Source organism: Canis lupus, chromosome 29, assembly GCF_011100685.1.
Source record: "Canis lupus familiaris isolate Mischka breed German Shepherd chromosome 29, alternate assembly UU_Cfam_GSD_1.0, whole genome shotgun sequence".
NCBI lineage: Eukaryota > Metazoa > Chordata > Mammalia > Carnivora > Canidae > Canis > Canis lupus.
In genome coordinates, this window is record NC_049250.1 from 36,802,064 (window position 1) to 36,824,305 (window position 22,242).

General features: G+C 38.0%; 1 protein-coding gene across 1 annotated transcript in view; it reads left to right on the top strand.

Moving 5' to 3' along the window:
* Window positions 1-22,242, top strand: part of NECAB1 (N-terminal EF-hand calcium binding protein 1) — a 185,605-nt gene that overhangs the window by 14,041 nt on the left and 149,322 nt on the right. Inside the window, exon 3 of the mRNA XM_038579720.1 lies at window positions 19,615-19,723. Within this exon, the coding sequence (XP_038435648.1) occupies window positions 19,615-19,723 (109 nt within the window). The remainder of the gene's footprint in view (window positions 1-19,614; window positions 19,724-22,242) is intronic.

Here is a 22,242-nt window from a genome sequence, read left to right on the forward strand (position 1 = left end):
GGGCACCTGGGCGGGTCAGTTGGTTGAGTAGCTGCCTCTGGCTCAGGTCATGATCCTGGCTGGGGTCCTGGGATCGAGTCCCTCATTGGGCTCCCTGCTCCGGGGGGAGCCTGCTTCTCCCTCTCCTTCTGCCATTTTACCCCACTCTCTGGCTCTAGCTCTCCGTCAAATAAATAAAAATCTTTGAATAAAATAAAATAGATAATGTAGATTTTCTTGGAAAGGTGCCTGGCCCTTAAGAAGCTACATAAGTGTTAACTATACTCATTTTTTAAAAAGATTAATTTATTTGGGATGCCTGGGTGGCTCAGCGGTTGAGCGTCTGTCTGCCTTTGGGTCAGGATGGGACCCTGGGTCGAGGGATCGAGTCCCGTATCAGGCTCCCCACGAGGAGCCTGCTTCTGCCTCTGCCTATGTCTCTGCCTCTCTATGTCTCTCATGAATTAATAAGTTAAAAATCTTAAAGAAAAAAAAATTATTTATTTGAGAGAGGAAGAGCTGGGAGGGCAGAGAGAGAGAGGGAGAGAATCTCAAGCAGACTCCCCACTGATTGTGGAGCCTGATGTGGGCTCCATCTCGGGACCCTGAGATCACCACCTGAGCCAAAACCAAGAGTCGGACAGTTAACTGACTGCGCCACCCAGGCGTCCCCCCACCTCATTTTCGTTTTGTATCCTAATGCTTATTCTTACTCGGTGGGACAGTCACAATGTCCCACCCTCCGTCCTGCTGCTGCTAAACTATTCCCCTGGCAGCGCCCAAGTGTTCTGTCCGCGATGACCTTACTAAGCCCTCAGACCTTCCCTGCTGCTTGCTCTATCTTTGCATTGGCCATTCAGCTCTTCTTATTGTTTGCAAACCAATAACCCTAATACAGTTTCTCTTGTGTGCTTGGAGTTGGCCCTATATGCCCAAATTCGTTTCTGTACTCCAATTCTGAAAACTAAGGAAATGGAATTAATTTTTATTCCTGGTTTTTCGATAAAATAAATAAATTGGAAAAACTGAAACATATGTGATACCTTCAGTTCCTTAGGTTCTCCTGAATATCAAAAATGTTGCGAAGCTGGATTTTGTTGACTATGACTTGATGATGTCAAAACGACCAGTGGGGTCAGTGGATTCCTTTAAAAGTAGAAATATTTTGATTTTTTATTTCCCCAACTGGTTATCACATTTTTTTAAAACGTCTTATTAGGGCTGATGAGAACTATGCACCGAAATGATAGTGCAAGGTTTGGAGTTAGAAATCTTAAATTCTAGCCTCGGCTCTCCCACTCTTCTTCCATCTTCCTTTCTTTCATTCATTCAGCTACGACCAGGCACTGCGCCTGTTGGCCAGACCCTATGTTGGGCACTAACGATACTGAAATAAATAAGGCTAAATTAAAGTCAGCACTGCGCACGCACACACACACACATGAACACACACTACAAGGAATGGAATGAAGTTCAGTTAAATTAAAGTTTGAATTCTAGAGTGGAGATAAACATGAATTAAAAATAATTATACACTGTAATAAATGCTGTGATAGAAATCGGCCCTAGATCCTATATGGGAGTCATCTTCGGACGGTGTACTCTGATACGATCTCTTCTCTGTTCAAAATCCCTTCGTTTGTTACAAGATAAAATCCAGACTCCCAAGCAAGGCTGACCCCCCAGCCCTCAGTGTGTAGACACGCACAGCTTCCTCTGCTGGGAAGGACCCTCCATCCTTCTGCCTCTAGCCTACAGTCTCTCTCCCCTGGGGGAGCCCCCTCTGAATTTGTTTTGGCAGAGAATGGCTTAGGAGTCAGGGATTGATACGTAAACTAGTTCTGCCGCATGCCAACTGCATAACTTGGTAGGTACTCAGAGATCCACGTTCAAGTTCAGCGTATAGGGCTGTTGTGATGATTCATTGAAGTAACACAAAGTCCCATACACACGACAAATACAACTCTAAGTATTAGTGTCTTTGCCTGACTGCCCACCATTCTCTCATCTATAGTATCCTTTTTTTTTTTTTTGAAGATATTTATTTATTTATTTGGGGTGGGGAGAGCACTAGTGGGGGCTAGGGCCCAATCCCCCATGATCATGACCTGAACCTGAGCCGAAGGCAGACAGTGAACCGACTGAGCCCCCCAGGTGCCCCCCTCATCTATAGTTCCATTGCATATAGAAGATGGAGGAAGAGTGGGAGAACCGAGGCTAATCCATTGCATTTTGTTACCATAAATGGTAACACCATTTATCCCATTGTACTGATTAGTCTGTGGGTATGTTTCCCAACCCCGCATTAGCCTGGACGCTCTTTGAAGGCCAACAACTCTACACCTTTAGTATAATGCTTGATTTATTTGTTAGTATTCTGTGAACATGACTGAATTGCTATGGGGCCCTAGAGGAGGGTGCTCTAATTGTGCCTCGGGTGCTGAGTAAGCCTCTTCTTGAGGTGTAATTCGTCTGAGTAACTGTAGGGTAGGTGGGGGACAGGTAATTCCGGGTCAAAGGAAAATGAGTACAAAGGCACAGAATTTGAAAAATTGTGTAGAAATTGCTTCCTGAACACAATTTCTCAATTTGTAAAAAATATATACTGCATACCTACCATGCTCACACCTGAAACCACACTCATTAATCCCAACTGCCTCCCCGCGTCAGTAGGTGTTTCCGAACTCTGGGAAACACCACTGCTCAACAGGTGCTCCAACCAAAAGCTTCAGAGGCTTCCCTGATTCTGCTCCTTCTCCAGTAACTCCACATCTAACCCATTAGTGGCCCTCTTGGCTCTACAGTGAAAAACACCTGCAAAATCGAATCACTTCTCACTACTTCCAAATTTCTACCCGAGTTAAAGCCTCCGTAATCTGGCATCTGGACTACTGCAAAATCCTTGAGTTTTAGAGCTATTGAAAGCTTCAGTAAGTCCATGGCAGTAGAGATAACAGAGAGAAAATATGGAGGTTTTATTTTTTTATTTTTTTGATACTGAGTTTTATATTTTTTGAATGTATTATTAGCACAGACTTGGTAATAATAAAAATGTATGTTATGAAGGTATTGAAGATGAAGGTATTTAATGGTACATAGTGATGGGTGGGGACAGGAGGGTGAGATTTCTGGTTTCTGGCTCGGGGAAACTGGGTGGGCAATGAGACTTATCTACGTTGTGAATGTCTCACATATTAAAATTATTTTTTGTAATTTTGGGGTCACTTTTAGTTATGAGAGCTTGCTTACGAATGATCTGTTGCTGCTAACAAGAGACATGGCTTTCTCCTTAATATTCTAAAATCATGCCTAGGTTATTAAAAATAGAATAGTTTGTACTTTACTAAGACCTCTGTGACCACGAGGAAATAGGTTCAGACTCAAAAGAAAATATTACTGTAATTACTGTAAATAACCCTACCAAAGGATTACTATATGCCAGATGTTCTGCTAAGCATGATTTTATTTAATTTCCAGAACAGTCTTATGAGGAAGATAATACCATTATCCCAATTTTATCAATAAGTAACCTGAGATGTGGATTACTTGTTTAAGGTCACAGAACAAGTAAACACAGTTTATATCCAGCTTCTCTTCCAACGTAAAACCCCTCGTACTTCGCTCAGGACCCTCAGGTACTGTGGCTCCCCTCTCTAGTGGGGTTATGCTGTTGAAATGTAGAAATATCAGTGTTTCCACATGCATACTGCTGAGTGAGTCAATGTAATTTAAAAATAAAAGACAAAAAAATATATGGGATTATTTTGGTAATGATCCTACTTGTAGGTTAGTTTATTTTTTATTTATTTTTTTAAAAATTTTTATTTATTTATGATAGTCACAGAGAGAGAGAGAGAGGCAGAGACACAGGCAGAGGGAGAAGCAGGCTCCATGCAGGGAGCCCGACGCGGGACTCGATCCCGGGTCTCCAGGATCACGCCCTGGGCTGAAGGCGGTGCTAAACCGCTGAGCCACCCAGGGGTCCCTTGTAGGTTAGTTTAACGGAAATTTGGAACCTTTGATCTTGGCTCTACCATTTGTTCGTTCATTTGCTCATTCATTCATTTGCCTAATATTTTATGAGTGCTCTTGATTTGCTGGACCCTGGAAGGTGGTAGAAATATGAAGATTAAAAACATAGAAACTTCAGTATATGTTCACCAGGGTGTGTGCTTGGACAAATTCCTGAACCTCTCTAAACCTGTTTCCAAAAATAAATAAATAAATAAATAAAAAATAAATAAACCTGTTTCCTCATTTTTAAAGTAAAAAAAAAAACATAATAAATTTAAGGAGTAGCAGTGTTATGAGGAAAATGCACGGAAAATATATGTAAAGTCCCAAGGACTTTGTTTAGCATATAGTGACCATTTAAAACCTGTCAGTTCCCTTCTGCCTTCACTCATTTCATATAGGTCCTAAGGATATGATTTCTTTACTTGTGATGGATTATGAAAGCAGACCGAAAACTGTGAGCCCTTACAAAGGCCTTATGCTACGAGCACAAATCATGTATTTGTCTAATGAAAGTTACTCCTTTTGATGTTTCCACAAGGATTTGGAGAAAACTTGGTTGGTCACGTCTAAATGATTTGGGACTTGAGATAAGGAAGAGATAGTGGATAATGTCCTTTGGGAACTTAGCATCTTATTGATTAAAAAAAAAAAAAAAAGGTCATAAACAGGGGCACCTGGGTGGCTCCGTTGGTTGAGTCTGCCTTTGGCTCAAGTCATGATCTCAGCCTCCTGGAATGGACCCCAGCTAGGCTCTGCCCTTCCCCCCTGCTCGTGCTCCTCGCTTTCTCTCTTTGTCAAATACATAAATAAAATCTTTTAAAAAAAGTCCTAAAAACAGATAAAATCGAGTGTCATCAATGATGCAAGAAGGATCACTAAGCCAATTGAATGGTAAATATACTAATGTGAGTTCAGAGGAAAGTTCTTTCGGCTTGGGGTTGCCTAGGTGAGCCTATGGAATAATAATGCTCAAAATGTCTAAAGATGAACGAAAATTAAGAACAGCTAAAAAAAAAAAAAATAAAACGACTTATTTTATTTTTCCCTCCCTCCCTCTATTCTCATCTGTTTTGTTTCTTAAATTCCCCACATGAGTGAAACCATATAATGGTCTTTCTCTGATTGACTTATCATTAGGATCAGTTCAGTTCAAAGTGCCACAGACCCAATTCAGATTATAAAATAGGAAGTTTGAGCAGCCCCGGTGGCTCAGCGGTTAGCGCCTGCCTTCAGCCCAGGGTGTGATCCTGGAGACCCAGGATCGAGTCCCAGGTTGGGCTTCCTGCAGGGAGAGCCTGCTTCTCCCTCTGTCCTCTCTGTGTGTGTCTCCTGTGAATAAATAAATAAAAACCTTAAAAAGTAAAATAAAATAAAATAAAATAGGAAGTTTGCTGGCTCTTATAACTGAAATACCCAGGAGGTGTGAAGAAGTAGTCACATGTAGGTGTTCAGGAATCACTCTTTCCCTGCCCCCTTCCCTCTCTCTCCATCTCAGTTTTGGTTTTCCTCTGGGTGGTTTTACTTTGAGTGGCTTTCTTACCAGGAGAGACAAAGACAACTCCTGGAATGCATCCTACCACTTCAACAAACCGGAGTAAAGAGAGAATACCTCCTGTAGAATAATTTTAGCAAAAATCTCAGGATTTTCTCTGATCAACTACAGTCACATGCCCATTCTTGAAGCAATAAGCAGGGGATGAAATGAACTGATTTTTCATGATTACATACACCCCCTCCCCCCAGAGTGGTGTGAGTTGCATAAAGGCTCACCTAACATACACAGAGGGAGAGAGAGGGCAGGTGATTTGTCAAATGAAAAAGTGTTTTTACCAAAATAGAGGAAAGTAGATGTGTTGACTAGGCAAAAATGACAGACATTCCTCTTTTGGAAGGTAAAAAAGCAGGGATTATTTGCTGGAAATGAAGATATAAAGGAGGGGAAAAGAAAGCAATTATGTGTGGTATTCCTTCTATATATAACAACTTTATTAAAATATTTTAATTTTCATTTTGCAGTAAAATTTGTCTACAAATGGGGTATTCCCTCCATCGCTAATTTGAATACACCTTCTCTACAAATGACTAAATGTTCCTCCAACAATGTTTTCTCGTCGGTCATTCTACAAAAGGCTGAGTGTGTGTGTGTGTGTGTGTGTGTTGCCTTTCTCCCAGTCTCTCCTTAAACAACATTGTTAATTCTCTATGAAAGTGACATTAAATAGGTATCTTTTAAAAAATTTTATTTTATTTAATTTAAATTCAATTAATTAACATATTATTAGTTTCAGAGGTAAGTTCAGTAATTCGTCAGTTGTATATAACTCCCAGTGCTCATTCCATCAAGTGCCCTCCTTAAATGCTCATCACCCAGTTACCCCATCTCCCCACCCACCTCCCCTCCCGCAACCCTCAGTTTGCTTCCTGTGGTTAAGAGTCTCTTAATAGTTTATCTCTCTCTCTGACGTCGACTTATTTTATTTTTCCCTTCCTCCCTCTATTCTCATCTGTTTTATTTCTTAAATTCCCCATATAAGTGAAACCATATGATAATTGTCTTTCTCTGATTGACTTATTTTGCTTAGCATAGCACTGTCTAGTTCCATCCACACCATTGCAAATGACAAGATTTCATTTTTTGATGGCTGAGTATTATTCCATATATAATATATATACCATGTCTTCTCCATTCTAAACAGATATGTTGACTGTATTTTTTTTACTAAATTAAAAGCACATTTTTCTAGCCATAAAAAGTAATATACACTCATTAATTCAGGATAAAGACAGTGTTTTCATATTCCCAACACAATTCCAAGTGACAAAATTATTTTGATATAAGAAATAAGCTTTCCTGGTAAGGAACTACTAAATACTAAATACTTGGGTTATCAAGTCAGTGAAGAGCTAACCATTTGACTGGATTATTCAGTTTTCTACCTGAGTTTTGGTCACTTTGGTCAATTTTAAACTGATGGCAGTTTTAATGACCTGCTTCCAAAAATATGTTCCAGGAGATGTGCTTTCAGGGACCACATTGGAATTACTTAATCCTGTTGTATTTCAGTTTTCTTCTGCTCCTGGAAATAAAAGTAAGAATATATAATTACTTAATGAAATTGTTGTGATGAATACAGTTGATCAAATGTAGAATAGAAATGCTTGGGAAAATAGTAGGTCAGCTTATTTTTGCTTGTATGGAGCATATTTTGTAAAACAATAAACAATACGTAAAACACATTTCAATACGTAAAACACATTTCATTCTCCCAGATGATCTATAGAAAACAAGAGAGCCAGAGTAGCTTGTTTGGGGTTAAGAAAATAAATTCATTGAATTGATTGTTGAGTTTAATATGGTAGATTTTGAGATCTAATGTGAATAAACATAATTGACTTCACCATGCTGATAACATAGCAAATCAGTTCTTAACATATTATTTAAATCCATATAATTTTCACATTCTATTGTATACATTTTAAATTTTAGAACAGTTTTATGTTTATGGAAAAACTATGAAGCTACTATAGAGAGTTCCCATATACCTAATATCTAGTTTCCCTTATTAACATTTTACCTTTGTGTGGTACTTGTGTTTACAGTTTATGAGCCAATATTGTTTCATTATTGACTGAACTCCATTCTTAATTAGATTTCCTTAGTTTTTACTAAATGTCTTTTTTTTCTGTGGCAGGACAGCACATTATGTTTAGTAATCATATCTCCTTGGGCTCAGTTTCTCAGACTTTCTTTGTTTTTGATGATTTTGACAGTTTTAAGGAGTACTAGTGTCTGGTGTTTCATAAAATGTCCCTCAACTGGGATTTTTTTGATGTTTTTCTCATGATTAGGCTGGGGTTATGTGTTTGGGGGAGGAAGATCACAGAGGAAAAGTACCATCACATCATATCAAAGGTTTACACTGTCAACATGATTATGACTGTTGGTGTTGGCCTCAATCACTTGGTTCAGGGAGTGTTTGTCAAGTTTCTTCACTTGCAACGTTGATTCTTTGGGAGGAAGTTACTCGGGGCAGCCCAAGCCTAAGGAGTGCGGAGTTATGCTCCACTTCCTTGAGGACTGAGTATGTGCATGAAATATTTATAATTCTTCTGCATGGGAGATTTGTCTATTTTCTCTTTATAGATGTATTTATTTATTCAGTATTTGTTTATAACACTATGGACACATGGGTATTTATTCTGTGATGAATCCGGGACTACTCAATATATTTTATTGTTCAAATTGTCCCGCTTTGATCATCGGGAGCTCTTTCAGTAGATTCCTGTGTGCCTTTGTCCTACCCTCATAATTACGGTTTCTTTAATAATTCCTTACTCTCCAGCCCTTCAGATGCTTGAGGCTCATCTTTTGTAATTCCTGTCGCAATATGACAATCAGTCACTTCTCCAAGGATCTTTGATTTTTGTTCTTACTGGAGAATGATATTAAAAACAACAATGTGGGTGGTAGATGTGCTCATTTTTACTGGTGTGTCATTGTTGCTTCTCAGCTCTCTCGGCTGATGGAGCAAGGAAATATATATATGTGTATACTAGCCCAAGTGTATGCATATCTCTACATATTTCTGCATGTACTCGTATGTATCTATATTAATTTAAACATGAGTTCATAGTGATGTCCCAAACTTTAAACCATTACCACCTCCTCCCTTTGCTTATCAGTAACCTATCAAACAGTGAGACACCTGGCTCCCCCCCCCACCCCGTCAGCTATTCATTTGCATAACTGTTCAGTCCCAGTATGCATGTGTATTATTCAGGATGTTTTACTTGTACCCCCAACTTTGTCAACTATATCAACTATATTACAGTGCTTCCGGACAGCTTATTTGCCTTTATATAGACTCCATTCATTTCCAGAATTGCTTAGGTCAACACTGTTTTCCCTCATTACCTTCAGTGAAGTCATTTCATACATTTCTAATATATTTAAATTATTTTGTCACATTCTGCATTCCAGCCTGGAATCCCCTGGACTCCTAAATGATTTTTTTAAGAATTGGCACCCATTAAAGTTTGTTGTTCTTTGTGCTGTAAAGTTCTGTGGGTTTCAACAAATGCATAATGCCATATTACTGTCATACCATGTCATGCAAAATAGTCACCCTACCCTAAAAGATCCCGTTTTTGTCCTTTGAACCCTAATTGCCCTGAACTCCTGACAACTAATGACCTTGTTGCTATTTTTGCAAATTTGTCTTTTCCAGAATGTCATAAAATTGGAATCATACAGTATATAGCCTTTTTAGATTGACAAAATTCATCCATGACTTTCTTTGGCTTGATAGCTCACTTTCTAAAAATAACTAAATAATATTCCATTCTGTGTATGTACCAAAATTATTTTATCCATGCACCTATGGAAGGACATTTAATTACTTCCAACTTTTAGTGATTATGAATAAAACTGTTATAAACATTCACATGGATTTTTGTATGGACCTAAGTTGTTAAGCAGTTGGGTAAATACCTAGGAGCATGGTTGCTACATAAGAAAATGCCAAAATAGCTGCCAAAACGGCTGCAACATTTTGCTGTCCTACTAACAATGAATTAATGTTCCTGTTGCCCTGTATCCGAGCCAGGAATTGGTGCTGCTGTTTTTTTTTGTGTGTGTTTGGTTTTTTCTTTCTTTCTTTTTTTTTATTTTGGAGGGAAGCCATTCTAAAGGGTATGTAGTAGTATCTCATTACTATTTAAATGATTAATTCCCTATTATAATCAATATTGATAATATTTTAAATGCTTATTTGCTGCATGTATATTTTCATTGGTTTTGTGTCTATTCATGTGTTTGCCCACTTTTTAATTGGCTTTTTTGCCTACTCATTGCTATTTTTTTTTGCTATATTAAGTTTTTTTTGTATGTTATAGATGTAAGTCGTTATTTAAATGTGTTTTGCAGATATTTTCACAGCCTGTGGCTTGTCTTTCATTCTCTTGAAAGAAATTTTAAAATTCTAATAAAGTCCAATTTATCATTTTTTTCTTTCATGTTGTACTTTCAGTGTTTTTTTGTTTTTTGTTTTTTTTGTACTTTCAATATTGTATCTAAAAACTCATCACCTGATCCAAGGTTTCTCTTATTTTGCATTTACATTTAGGTCTGTGATCCATTTTGAGTTAATTTTTCTTATCTCAAAAAGTGTAGAGTCTGTGTCTAGATTCAGGGGGGGTGTTAGAATCTCCAGCTATTATTGTGGATTTGTCTATTTTTGTCTTCAGTTCTAAGAGTATTTGCCTCATGTATTTTGATGTTCTGTTTTAGCCACATACACACTTAGAATTGTTGTCTCCTGGGAGAATTGACCCCTTTATACTTAAGCAATTTCCCTTTTGATCGTTGATAATTTTTCTTGAAGTCTACTTTGACTGAAATTAATATAGCTACTTCAGCTTCCTTTTGTTCAGCACTCTCATGATATGTCTTTCTCCATCTGCGTAGATTTAGCCTATGTGAGTCTTTAGGTCTAAAGTGGGTTTCTTGTAGACAACATGTAGTTGGCTCTTGGTTTTTTTTTCCCCACCCTAACAATCTCTGCCCTTTAATTGGTGTACTTAGATCATTCACATTAAAATTGATTATTGGGGGATCCCTGGGTGGCGCAGCGGTTTGGCGCCTGCCTTTGGCCTAGGGCGCGATCCTGGAGACCTAGGATCGATTCCCACGTCGGGCTCCCGGTGCATGGAGCCTGCTTCTCTCTGCCTGTGTCTCTGCCTCTCTTTCTCTCTCTGTGACTATCATAAATAAATAAAAATTTATTTAAAAAAAATTGATTATTGGTATTTTTGGATTAATATCTACTATGTTTATAGCTATTTTCTATTAGTTCCCCTGGTTCTTTTTTTTCTCTTCTTTTTCTGCCTTATCAGGTTTTAAACAGCATTTTGTATATAATGTCTCCTCTTAGCAAATCAATTATATTTTTTTTTTAGCAAATCAATTATATTTTTAAAAGTTTTTAGTTGTTTCTGTAGTTTTCACCAATCTGAGCTTGCAATATTTATTTTTTACTAATATAAATCAATCTTAAAATAACACTATACAACTTCATGGGTAATACAGGTACCTTGGAATATTTCCAAGATCTTCTTCTGTTCCTTATGAATTGATATAATTTATTTCACATATCAAAATACTATTAATTACTAATATGCTGTTAGTATTATTACTTTATACATTTATCTCTTAGATTAATTCAGAATAAGGAAAACAAAATATTTTATTTTCATTTATTCTTTCTCTGACACTATTCATTATATTGATCTGAGTTCCTGACCTAAATCATTTTCCTTCACCCTAAGAACTTTTTTTTTTTTTTTAACATTTCTTGTAGAGAAGTTCTGCTGGCACTGAATCTCTTCAGTTTTGTTCATCTGAGAAGGTCTTTATTTCGGCTTCACTTCTGTGTTGTTGTTTTTTTTTTAAGATTTTATTTATTTATTCAGGGAGAGAGAGAGGCCGAGACACAGGCAGAGGGAGAAGCAGGCTCCATGCAGGGAGCCCGACTTGGGACTCGATCCTGGGTCTCTAGGATCACACCCCCGGCTGAAGGCTGTGCTAAACTGCCCAGCCACCGAGGCTGCCCTCGGCTTCACTTTTGAATAATAATTTCATTGTATATAAAATTCTAGATTATGGGATGTTTTTTCCAACATTTTAAATATTTCACTCCACACTCTTTCTGCTTGCATGGTTTCTCATGAGAAGTCTCCTGTAATTTTAATTTGTATTCTTGATCCTATATAAACTATAGATTAATTTTTCTATGTCTTTCTAAATTTTCTCTTTATCTTTGATATTATGTAGTTTGAATATGATATGCCTACATGTTAGGGTTGTTTGGGTCAGAGTGGGGGGGATGTCAGGGCAGGAACGTAGCCTGTTTGCGCTCTCTGAGCTTCCTGGATATGTATTTTGGTTTCTGTAATTAACTTTGGAAAATTCTTAGCTATTATTATTTCAGATATTTCTTCTGCTTTGTACGATCTTTTCTTCTTCATCAGTTGTTTATGTAACACCTTTTGAAATCTCTTAGAGTTCTTAGATGTTTTGTTCAGGTTCTTTGTTTTTTTTTCAAGCTTACTGATTTTTTTCTCAGCTATATTGATGAGACCACCAAAGGCATTCTTTGTTTCTGTGTTTTTGATTTCTAGCATTTTCTTTTGATTTTTTTTTTTTAGAATTCCCATCTCTTTGTTTACATTACCCATCTCTTCTCTTTATTCCCATTAGACCCCTTAACCTGCTAATCATAGTTAGAATTTCTTGTTTGATAATTCCAATATCTGTGTCAGATCTGAGTCTGGTTCGGATTCTTGCTCTGTTTCTTCAGACCGTGCTTTTTCTTGCATTTTCTCATTCCTTGTAATATTTTTGTGAAAGCTGATCATCATGTATCAGGTAATGGGAAATGAGATTACTGGGTTTCTAGCTTGAGAAATGATTATCTGGTAGGAGTTGGGCAGTGTTTAATGTTTGCTCCAGCTGTAGGTGCTAAAGCCTTCAAATTCCTCTTGTCTTTTTGTCTCCCCTGTTGACCTGAGCTTCCCTAAGTACTCTTCAGAGAGATTCTGAGTCTTACAGCTCTTTCAGCTGGAATCCACTGGGTTTATATGGGAGCCCTGTTGGTGTAATGGTAAGGAATGGAGGAGCATATGTGTTCAATAATCTTATGATTAAATCTCAGTCTTTTAGTGGGCCTATATTTCTGGGCTGTGACCTTCACAAGTGTTTCATAGCTTCCCTTCAACTTATTTGATATGAAGGCTAGAGGGGACTGCAGTGAGAGAAATGTCCTTCCCCCAAGTGGGGTAGAGTTCTGATAAAATCTGTGCCCCTGAAGAATAGACTTCAGTTATAATGAGCACTCTGGGTCTATTTATTGATTATTCTTGCTCTTCCCTGTGCCATAGCTACATGGTGAAAAAAAAAGCTACATCTTTTTTTGTCTCCTCACTATGAGAACCATGCTGCGGTTCCTGGAGACAAAACCCATGAAAGTGTGGAAGCTCCCTAAAGCCCGAAGCCCCCAGGATTTTCTCCCTCTCATGCTAGTCTGTACCCAGCCTCCAGCAATTCATCAAAATTACTCTGTGTTTCTATCAGTTTGTGTCTCCAGTAGCTTCTCCTCTGTGTAAGCATATCTTGGCTATGATTCTCTGGTTTTGTCTTTTTCTCAGATTTTGGGTAGTGGTTTGTCCTGCAACCTCAGTTCTCTCATAAGTCCGAGAAAAGTCATTGATTTTTAATTTGTTCAGCCTTTTGCTCTGCTAAGGACAGGAGTGATAATGTCTAAGGTTTTACATATTAGAGTTGAAATCAGAAGAACTTCTATTTTATTTGCATTTATAGATTGTCAATAACTTGTTTTATTTTTATTTTTTTAATAACTTGTTTTAAAACAAATATATGGCATTAGACATTTAACAGGTAGAAGCTTGTAGAGATAAGGAAGTTAATGCACAATGATATTAAATGACTTGTGCAAAGTGATAGGTACATTTGATAGAACATGTTTAATCTATTTACATTTAATTAAATGTTAATATGTTAATTATTATTTTTCTTGATTTGCAATTTAAGATCTTCATTTTAGAAACAAGGTTGCTATTTTTATTTCTGCCTCTAAAAATTTGCATATTATGCAAAGTATATGCTGTTCTTTGTGTGTTAAACTCACTAATGCTTTCCAGGTGTTCATTTTGTACAAAGATGCTGTTGTTATTTTTGAAGATGATCATGTTTTGGTGTTTTAATCTTAATAAACCACAATATTTAATCTTAATAAACCACAAGACTCTTTTTAAAGAGACTCTTTTTTTTCAAAGAAGCTCCAGTTTTATTTTTTTTAAAGATTTCATTTATTTATTCATGAGAGACACACACAGAGAGAGAGAGAGAGAGAGAGAGAGAGTCAGAGACACAGGCAGAGGGAGAAGCAGGCTCCATGCAGGGAGCCCGACGTGGGACTCGATCCCGGATCTCCAGGATCAGGCCCTGGGCTGAAGGCAGCGCTAAACTGCTGAGCCACCCGGGCTGCCCAAAGTTTTAGACTATGTAAACCCTTATTACCTAAGAAAATAAATAAAATTTCTATTTTTCTTTTTTTTTTTTTTTAAATTTCTATTTTTCAATAAACATATCAAATACCCATTATTCTGTATGCACTCCATAAGTACTTTTTAAGAAAAAGAACAAGATAGGAACTAATTCATGCGTAACGGTCATGACTGAGCAGGACTGAACGAGTAAATCCATCCAAAAATCATACCTACCTTTGTTGAACGCTTACTCTGTGCTAGGTACTGTGCCAGGTGTTTTCTGTACAGCCTCTCAATCCTTGCAACAGCCAAGCATTTATAAAATCTGAAACTTAAAGGATTTAGTTGGCATTTCCAAAGTCTATTCTGGGACCTTTTCATTCTCACTGTAGGCATTCTTCTGGGAGAATGAACTCACTTCTAGGACCTCAATTAGTATATATTGGTAATGCAGAAGTACCTCTCCCTCTTCCTCTTTCTCTCTCCCTTTCTCCCTCTTCCTCTCTCCTTCTCCTTTTCTATACGACCATGATGCTCCTGCTTTCTAGATGCATCTACTTATTCCATAGGTACATCTAATTTCAATAGATCTAAGCACTGTTTCCATCCACCCCATGCTTTTTGCCATGTGTTCTCTATTGCAGTGAATGGAGATGTCATCCATCCAATTACTCAGTCTTAGAGGGATATAATTTTTTTAATTTAAATTCAGTTTGCCAACATATAACACCCAGTGTTCTTTCTAATTTTTCCCCACTCAGTTTCCCTTTCCCTTATGGTCCCTTTCACTATTTCTTATATTCCACATATGAGTGAAACCATATGATGATTGTCCTCTAATTGACTTACTTCACCCAGCATAATACCCTCCAGTTCCATCCATGTCAGTATAAATGGTAGGTAGTCATCCTTTCTGATGGCTGAGTAATATTCCATTGTATGTATGTATGGGTATCATTTTTTTTAAAGATTTTATTTATTTACTCATGAGAGACACAGAGAGAGGCAGGGACACAAGGTGAGGAAGAAGTAGGCTCCTTGCAAGGAGCCTGATGTGGGATTCTATCCCAGACCCTGGGATCATGCCCTGCTGAGCCACCGAGGCATCCAGGATGGGTATCATTTTTGACTTATTGTTCCCTCTCATCCGTCACCTCTAACTGATCACCAGTTCCTGCTGATTCTGTTTCTGAGACAGATGATAAATCTGGCCACATATCTTGTGTTCTTACTGTCACCACCAAAGTTTAAGCCACCATTGATTCTTACCCTAATTACTACAGTGACCTCTAATGTGTCTTCTCTTCTGGCGCCACACCTGTCCACCCCACTCTACTCACCCACAGTAAGCTTCCTAATAGGACAATGGCTCCTCCTGGGGTAAATTCAGAAGTTTTTTAACCAGATTTATATGGTTTTTCATGGCATTGACTCTCTGTATCTAACTCTCTGGCTTGCCTTTCTTCCCACCCAGCATGTAGTCATTTCTCCCAGCTTTGTTGACACTTTAAGATTGTGTATATTTAATGTATACAGTTTGCTAATTTTGTATACACATGTATTGTGAAATATTCAGTATAATAAAGTTACTTAACCTATTCATCACCTCACACAATTACTCTTTTATTTTCTGGTAAAAATACTTAATATCTACCTTTTCAGGAAAATTCCAGTATACATTACAATATGGTTAACTGTAGTCACATTGTTGTACTTTAGATTTCCAGAATTTACTCATCTTGAATAACTGAAACTTAGTACCCCTGACCAACATCTTCCAATTTCCCCCGCCCCAGCCCCTGGTAACTATCATTCTACTCTAGCATATATTCTTTGACTTGGTTTACTGATTTTTCTTTTCAATTCCCCAACTATATTATTTCTTGCCCCCTGGCTTTGTGGTTGGCATTTCCTTGACCTGGAATACTCTTACCCTTTACAGTTCTTTCCCCATTAACCCCTATTTGTCACTTGTATCTCAGCTGAAATGTCACTTTTTTCTGGGAATCCTTCCCTATATACTTATATCTGGGTTAGTTTTCTTTTCTACATGGTCCCACATCATACTGTGTCTCCTAGAATTGCCCTTATCATATGGCATTTGTTTGCTCGTTTGCTGTATCCTCCTTCATAAATATAAATTCCTTCCGAGGTTGCCTGCCATCGTCCTTAGCACAAAACAGTGTTGGAACCTAGTAGAAGCTGAGCGAAAATTTGATGAGAGAATGGATGAAAGTGCTATACTGACAAACGGCAAATCTATGTTAAAAGCTCAAGATTCTCTTTGTTCTAAGGCTTTTCTAAGCAACTTCTCTCTGCTACCTCAATCTCAAAAATTAATCGGATATAGAGTATAAGACCAGAATACTTTAAAAATAAAGCAGAGGAGGGGCCAGGTATGCTCAGGATAAACTCAGGCAGAGCATGTAAGTCGGATAAAAAAAACTGAAAAACTTGTACCCTTTGGTGGTAAAGGTTAATATTTATTATCCTAGGGAGGGGAGGTGGGTGGGGAAATGGGGTAAATGAGCGACAGGCATTAAGGAGGGCACTTGTAACGAGCACTGGGTGTTATACGCAACTGATGCATCACAAAATTCTACCCCTGAAACTAATACTATACTACATACAACTAACTTGAATTTAAATAAAATCCTGGGGGGAAAAAAAAAGATTTATTATCATAGTATATCAGATCTCACAGGATTTGGCTAATCTGTAGGCCAAACCAGTATAAATCAAGGTTTAATTGTGTTCCATTTCAAAAGAGAAGACCAGCAGGAAAATTGAAATAGAAAAAAGCAACTTTAATAAAAAATTAAGATTGCTTTGTTAATGCAGAACCCCACTAGAAAGGAGTATTTTGTCTCCTTTTCCTTCAAAAAATACTGTAATACTTTTGTTTGACATTAAGGTACTAGTCTAGAAATATTCTGAAGTAACTCTTTACAATTGCTTATTTAAAAGTATGGTAGCCCAAATTTAGGACTTCCAGGAATCTTGGATGTGGTAAAAACAGGCTTTAAAAATATAATTTCCACCCTTCAGTTCAGGACTATAATTGAATGCTTCTTTTTTTTTTCTTTTTATATTTCTTTCTAATAAGAATTACAAAGTAAAAAGGCTTTTCACCCTCATAGAATCATCAGAGCACTTGTTCGATGCCTTTGATGGTATTTACGTTATCACTTGAGCTTACTTACATTCTGCTGATTGTAAAGTAGTTTTCCAGAGGCTCACCCTGCCACAAAGTGCACAGGCAGGTTAAGTTCTATGATAGCCTTTGTCAGCCTACCTGAGAACCATTAAATACTCACCAAGGGAACATTCCACCATGAATATGTATGTATCCCATTTGTTACACATTTCCATAGCAGAGTTGGAAAGAGTGGGTTGATTTCTATCTTTTTCCCTCCCTCCTTCCCTCTTCCTTCTTTCCTCCTCCCCATACCTAGATGTGGTTTGTGTCCAATTCCCCAACCTGGTGATATATTTTCTTTGTCAAAGTAAGGAGGTGCACAGCGGAGATACTAAAACTATGTCTAGTCTGGAACATCAGTTACATGAAGCCAGAGTTAAAAATAGTCATTTGAGACATGACACTAAAAGAGCCCATCCAAAAGCAGAAATACAAAATTAGACAATAGATGGGCCTGGTGGATTCAGCTTCATTTTGCATTGGGTTGCTGTGGTCTTTGAATGGCTGAGCCAGACAGGTCATCCAGTCCAGGGGGCCTCTGGGAGTGAGGAACTCCAGATCAGGCTTGTTGTGATCTCTAATGCTAAGTCTGCTCTGTTAGCATTTGGCAAGAATTAACTGGAAGATTGACTGATTGACCTATTCAGTCAAAAAGTAAAATCATATGCAATTTAAAAACTCTCAGGGGTCTTTATATTTATATTTTGCAAATACAGATTTTTTAAAATGTTACAGCCTTTAAATCCCTATCTGAAAAAGTAGGTCATTCAGTGATGAGATCTATTGAGTCCTTGCGTTAATTATTAATGTGAGAAGGAATCTCACAGGTCACGAAAAATCCAGATTTCTTGACTACCCCACTGCTCCATGCCCTCTGTGAGATTGGGATTTGCTGGTAGGGCCCAGGGATTTGCTGGTAGGGCCCAGGAATTTGCATTTTAACTGAACTCTGGATGGTCTGGGGACCATCTTTTGAGGCAAAAAAAAAAAAAAAAAAAGAAGAAGAAGAAGCCCCAAATGGATCTTGAAGATCCAATCCTATTAAATCTTATCAACTTTAACCCAAAGACAAATTCTACTTTGTTCAGTATGGTGTTGTTAGTAGGAACACACAATAGGAGTTTGGTGACTGTAACTTCCTTCCTCCTAGTCCTCTGCTGCCCCCCCCCCCTTTTTTTTTTTTTTGCTGCCTCTTTGTAAGTGGAGAGGATCATCCCACCACTTAAGTCATCTGGCCACTTACCTGAGACAACTGGCAGACCAGCGTCTTGCACAGAAAGAAGGATGCTTTCCTTTTCCGACATGTCCATCAAGACCCTTAAATTCTCTGCTTCTGTATTTTGAGAGGTCTTTTACTTTCATCTGTTACTAATGTGTTTCTTCCATCTCTGCTTATTCAGATTTACTTGTAGTAGAAAGTCAGGTGCAAAAGTTCCTAAACTCCTCATGCCCCCAAATAGTGGGATCTTTGATTGCCCTAACTCCCCTACATTCCAAAGTGTATCTCTTATTGCACTTACCGTGTGTTAACTGTGTAACATACCTGTGCTTATGTCTACACCTCTTATCTCTTTTTATTAGACTCCCTGATTTGATGGTCATTCACTTTTGTGTCCCACAATAAGTAAAATGCGTTTGTCTTTAAAAAGTGTTCATTTGGGATCCCTGGGTGGCGCAGCGGTTTGGCGCCTGCCTTTGGCCCAGGGCGCGATCCTGGAGACCCAGGATCGAATCCCATGTCGGGCTCCTGGTGCATGGAGCCTGCTTCTCCCTCTGCCTATGTCTCTGCCTCTCTCTCTCTCTCTCTCTGTGACTATCATAAATAAATAAAACTTAAAAAAAAAAAAAAAAAAAAGTGTTCATTTGCTTGAGTAGTGAAGGGATGAAGACGGCTTGTTGGATTATAATAATTCTAAAATCTAAATGTTCGCCTTCATTCAATCAATATACACTTATTAAAAACTACTGCTTATTCTGTAAGCTGCCAGGTCCTGTATATGAGGACCTAAAATGTCTAAATAATTGCCTTTAGGCTCTATTTGGTTGGGTGGATATCTCTTTGGCCTGTTTAGTTAAATGGCTTGTTAAATGTTTGCCTTAGAAATAAATGTTCCCAAACATACTTAAAACCATGTAGACCTAGTCCATAAGGGCGTATACATCTGAAGTCTATGTACTATGGGGGTATATTAAATTATTTCCTTTTTAACACCTTGAATTATTCTTTCTTTTTAAATAAATGTATATCCATACACAAGTAAACCTGCATAAGCACTTGGGTGGTTTTTAAAAATTTTGTCAAAATACAAATTTGAAATGATTTGCTTCTCTTCTGTCTTTTCCTACCATTTCAGATGATGGAAAATTGTCCTTTGAAGAATTCAAAGCATACTTTGCAGATGGTGTTCTGAGTGGAGAAGAATTACATGAACTCTTCCATACCATTGATACACATAATACCAAGTAAGGAACTTTTCTATTGGGTTCTGTAAACGATGTAGAAAAGGTGTGAACAAGCACACACTTGATGGAGAGAATGAGAAAATACGTAGAGGGCATGTTTTGTAATGTTTGATTCTCTGTGGTTAATTTTGAGACACCCCCTTTTGAGTAATTGCAATACTCTGAAAAGCTGAGTATTGAATTGCAAAACAGTGATCTTCTGTTGGGAGCCCTTTTAAGGTAGCCATAGGGTATGCAGAATGTAAAATAAAAACAGAGATTATAAATAATTCTAATTCTATCGTTAAGAAGAAAGTAGAATTTTACCTCGTTTCTTAGGTTTCATCTCCATTTTCCTCATCTAAGAATTGTCCTTAGGCCATTCTTCTATTAGTGCAGTAAAATGTGGAGCTGCAGTGATTATCTGGACAATTCAGATGTGCTTAACTCTAAGTCCCTGTTACCTGAGACATGCAGGTAATTCAGGACACGGAATTTTTTTTTTTCTATTATAATCAATGAATACAGTGATCTATTTTATTTATTTTGCATATATAAGTCTTTGCATTGGTAGAACGTTGTTCAAGTTTCTATTTATATTCTTACTATACTTAAAAATGTAAAATAATGAGGAATTGAGGATATAGAACAACAGAAATGTGCTGTTTGGTTTGGGTAATTGAACCAAATCCCATTATCTGTAACAGTCGTAATTACAGGATTCTAATGTGGAAGATGTGTCATTTCGGTCACGCGGGAAGACCCATCAGCGTGTCTGCTACTTGAACAATCACTGTCTTGCTTTAGGCAAAGCGTTGACATGGTTCCAGGCAGTGAGCCAGCTTGCCAAGAAAATGCGCTCGGACTACATCTAAGCACAGACTTTTTTTGTGGCAACCTAGTAAGAAAAGTTTAAGGATTAAATTCGCTTTCCCCAAGCAGCTGCAAATTTGTTAAATAATCAATCTGTAAATTTCTTGACTTCTGTTGGAATTTCAAATTCCCTATGAAATGGCTTAAGTGTTTTGTTGTCAGAAAAGGTGTTAGCTGATAACTGTGTCAGAAGCTCCATTCCCTTCAACAGATCTGAGTCCCTCCTAGCTATGTATGGGTGGTGTGACAGGGAACCAGCTTATAATTTACGGGACGTAGACCCCACTAACTGATCATTTCTTTTTTTATTTTGACGATTTTATTTATTTATTTACTTATTTATTTATTTATTTATTTATGAGAGACCCAGAGAGAGAGAGATGCAGAGACCCAGGCAGAGGGAGAAGTAAGCTCCCTGTGGGGTGCCTTTGGCTCAGGGCATGACCCTGGGGTCCTGGGATCGAGTCCCGCATCCGGCTCCCTGTGAGGAGCCTGCTTCTCCTTCTGACCATGTATCTGCCTCTCTCTCTTTCTCTCTCTGGGTCTCTCATCAATCAATCAATAAAATAAATAAAATCTTAAAAAAAAAGAAAATATCATAGATACTGTGACTGAGGTATGTTCACGCACCTTGGGATCACACAGTGGGACAAGGAAATTTTTAGCCTAGTTTGGCAGCCTCCAGGACTGTTCTTAGCATTAGGGAGTCTGGAGCTGAGTCTTTATGGGAGAGCAGAAACTAGGTAGGTAAAAAAAGGGATGGGGGGACATATATTCCAGTGGAGGAAAAAGCATAAGTAAAGGCCCGGATGGTCAAGCTGGTTGGGAGGGACAAGTATTTTCATGTTACCAAAGTGTCAGTTGTAAGGCTGAGAGCAGGAGGAGAAAAATCTGGGAAGGGAAGAATTGGGCCAGACAGGAAGGAATTGGCACTCTTGAGATGTGAGAGTGCTTCAGATTTAAACTGCAGGCCGGGAAATGCTGTTCAAGCACTTAAGCCAGGGAGAAACGTCCTTATAGGTCACTGTGGCTCCACTGATGGACAGAGCTAAGGGGGTAAAGGTGGAGAAAGACCACAGATGTTAGCTGAAGTCTTAAATGACTGCTAGGAATGATGTTTATGCATGGAAGAAAGGAAGAAAGGAAGAAAGGAAGCCGTGTGAGCCGGTCTGAGAAATGATAACCTAAGTGAAAAAACGAGCAGAGGCTCCACTTGTGGCTCAGATTGTTGGAAGTTGAGATGCTAATACTCCATTATGTATGCTGATTATTTCTTCCTCATTACAGTTATTATTAGAGTTTTAACAATATCCGGGACTGGAACAATTATTGAGAATCACAGTTGCAAAATTAGGCCTCACAGAGATTTTTCGAAGCACATTTACTCCTATTAGTGAAAAGTAAAGTGTTCGGTAGACCTTACTGGCCTGATTTGGTATTTTATTTATACATTTATTAGTTGAAATTACTTGGCACGCATTAAGATTATATTAAGTGCTAAAGAAGTATAGGCAGTGATTTATACAGTAAGTCCAAAGGAGTAATTATTTCAACCAGTTACTCTCACATACGCATTCGTAAAAGCACTTTAAGTGTTTTCTGGTAACTGTTTTATGATAATGGTGCTCAAACTAATTTGGAGCTGAAATATATTAGAGACTTCTGAA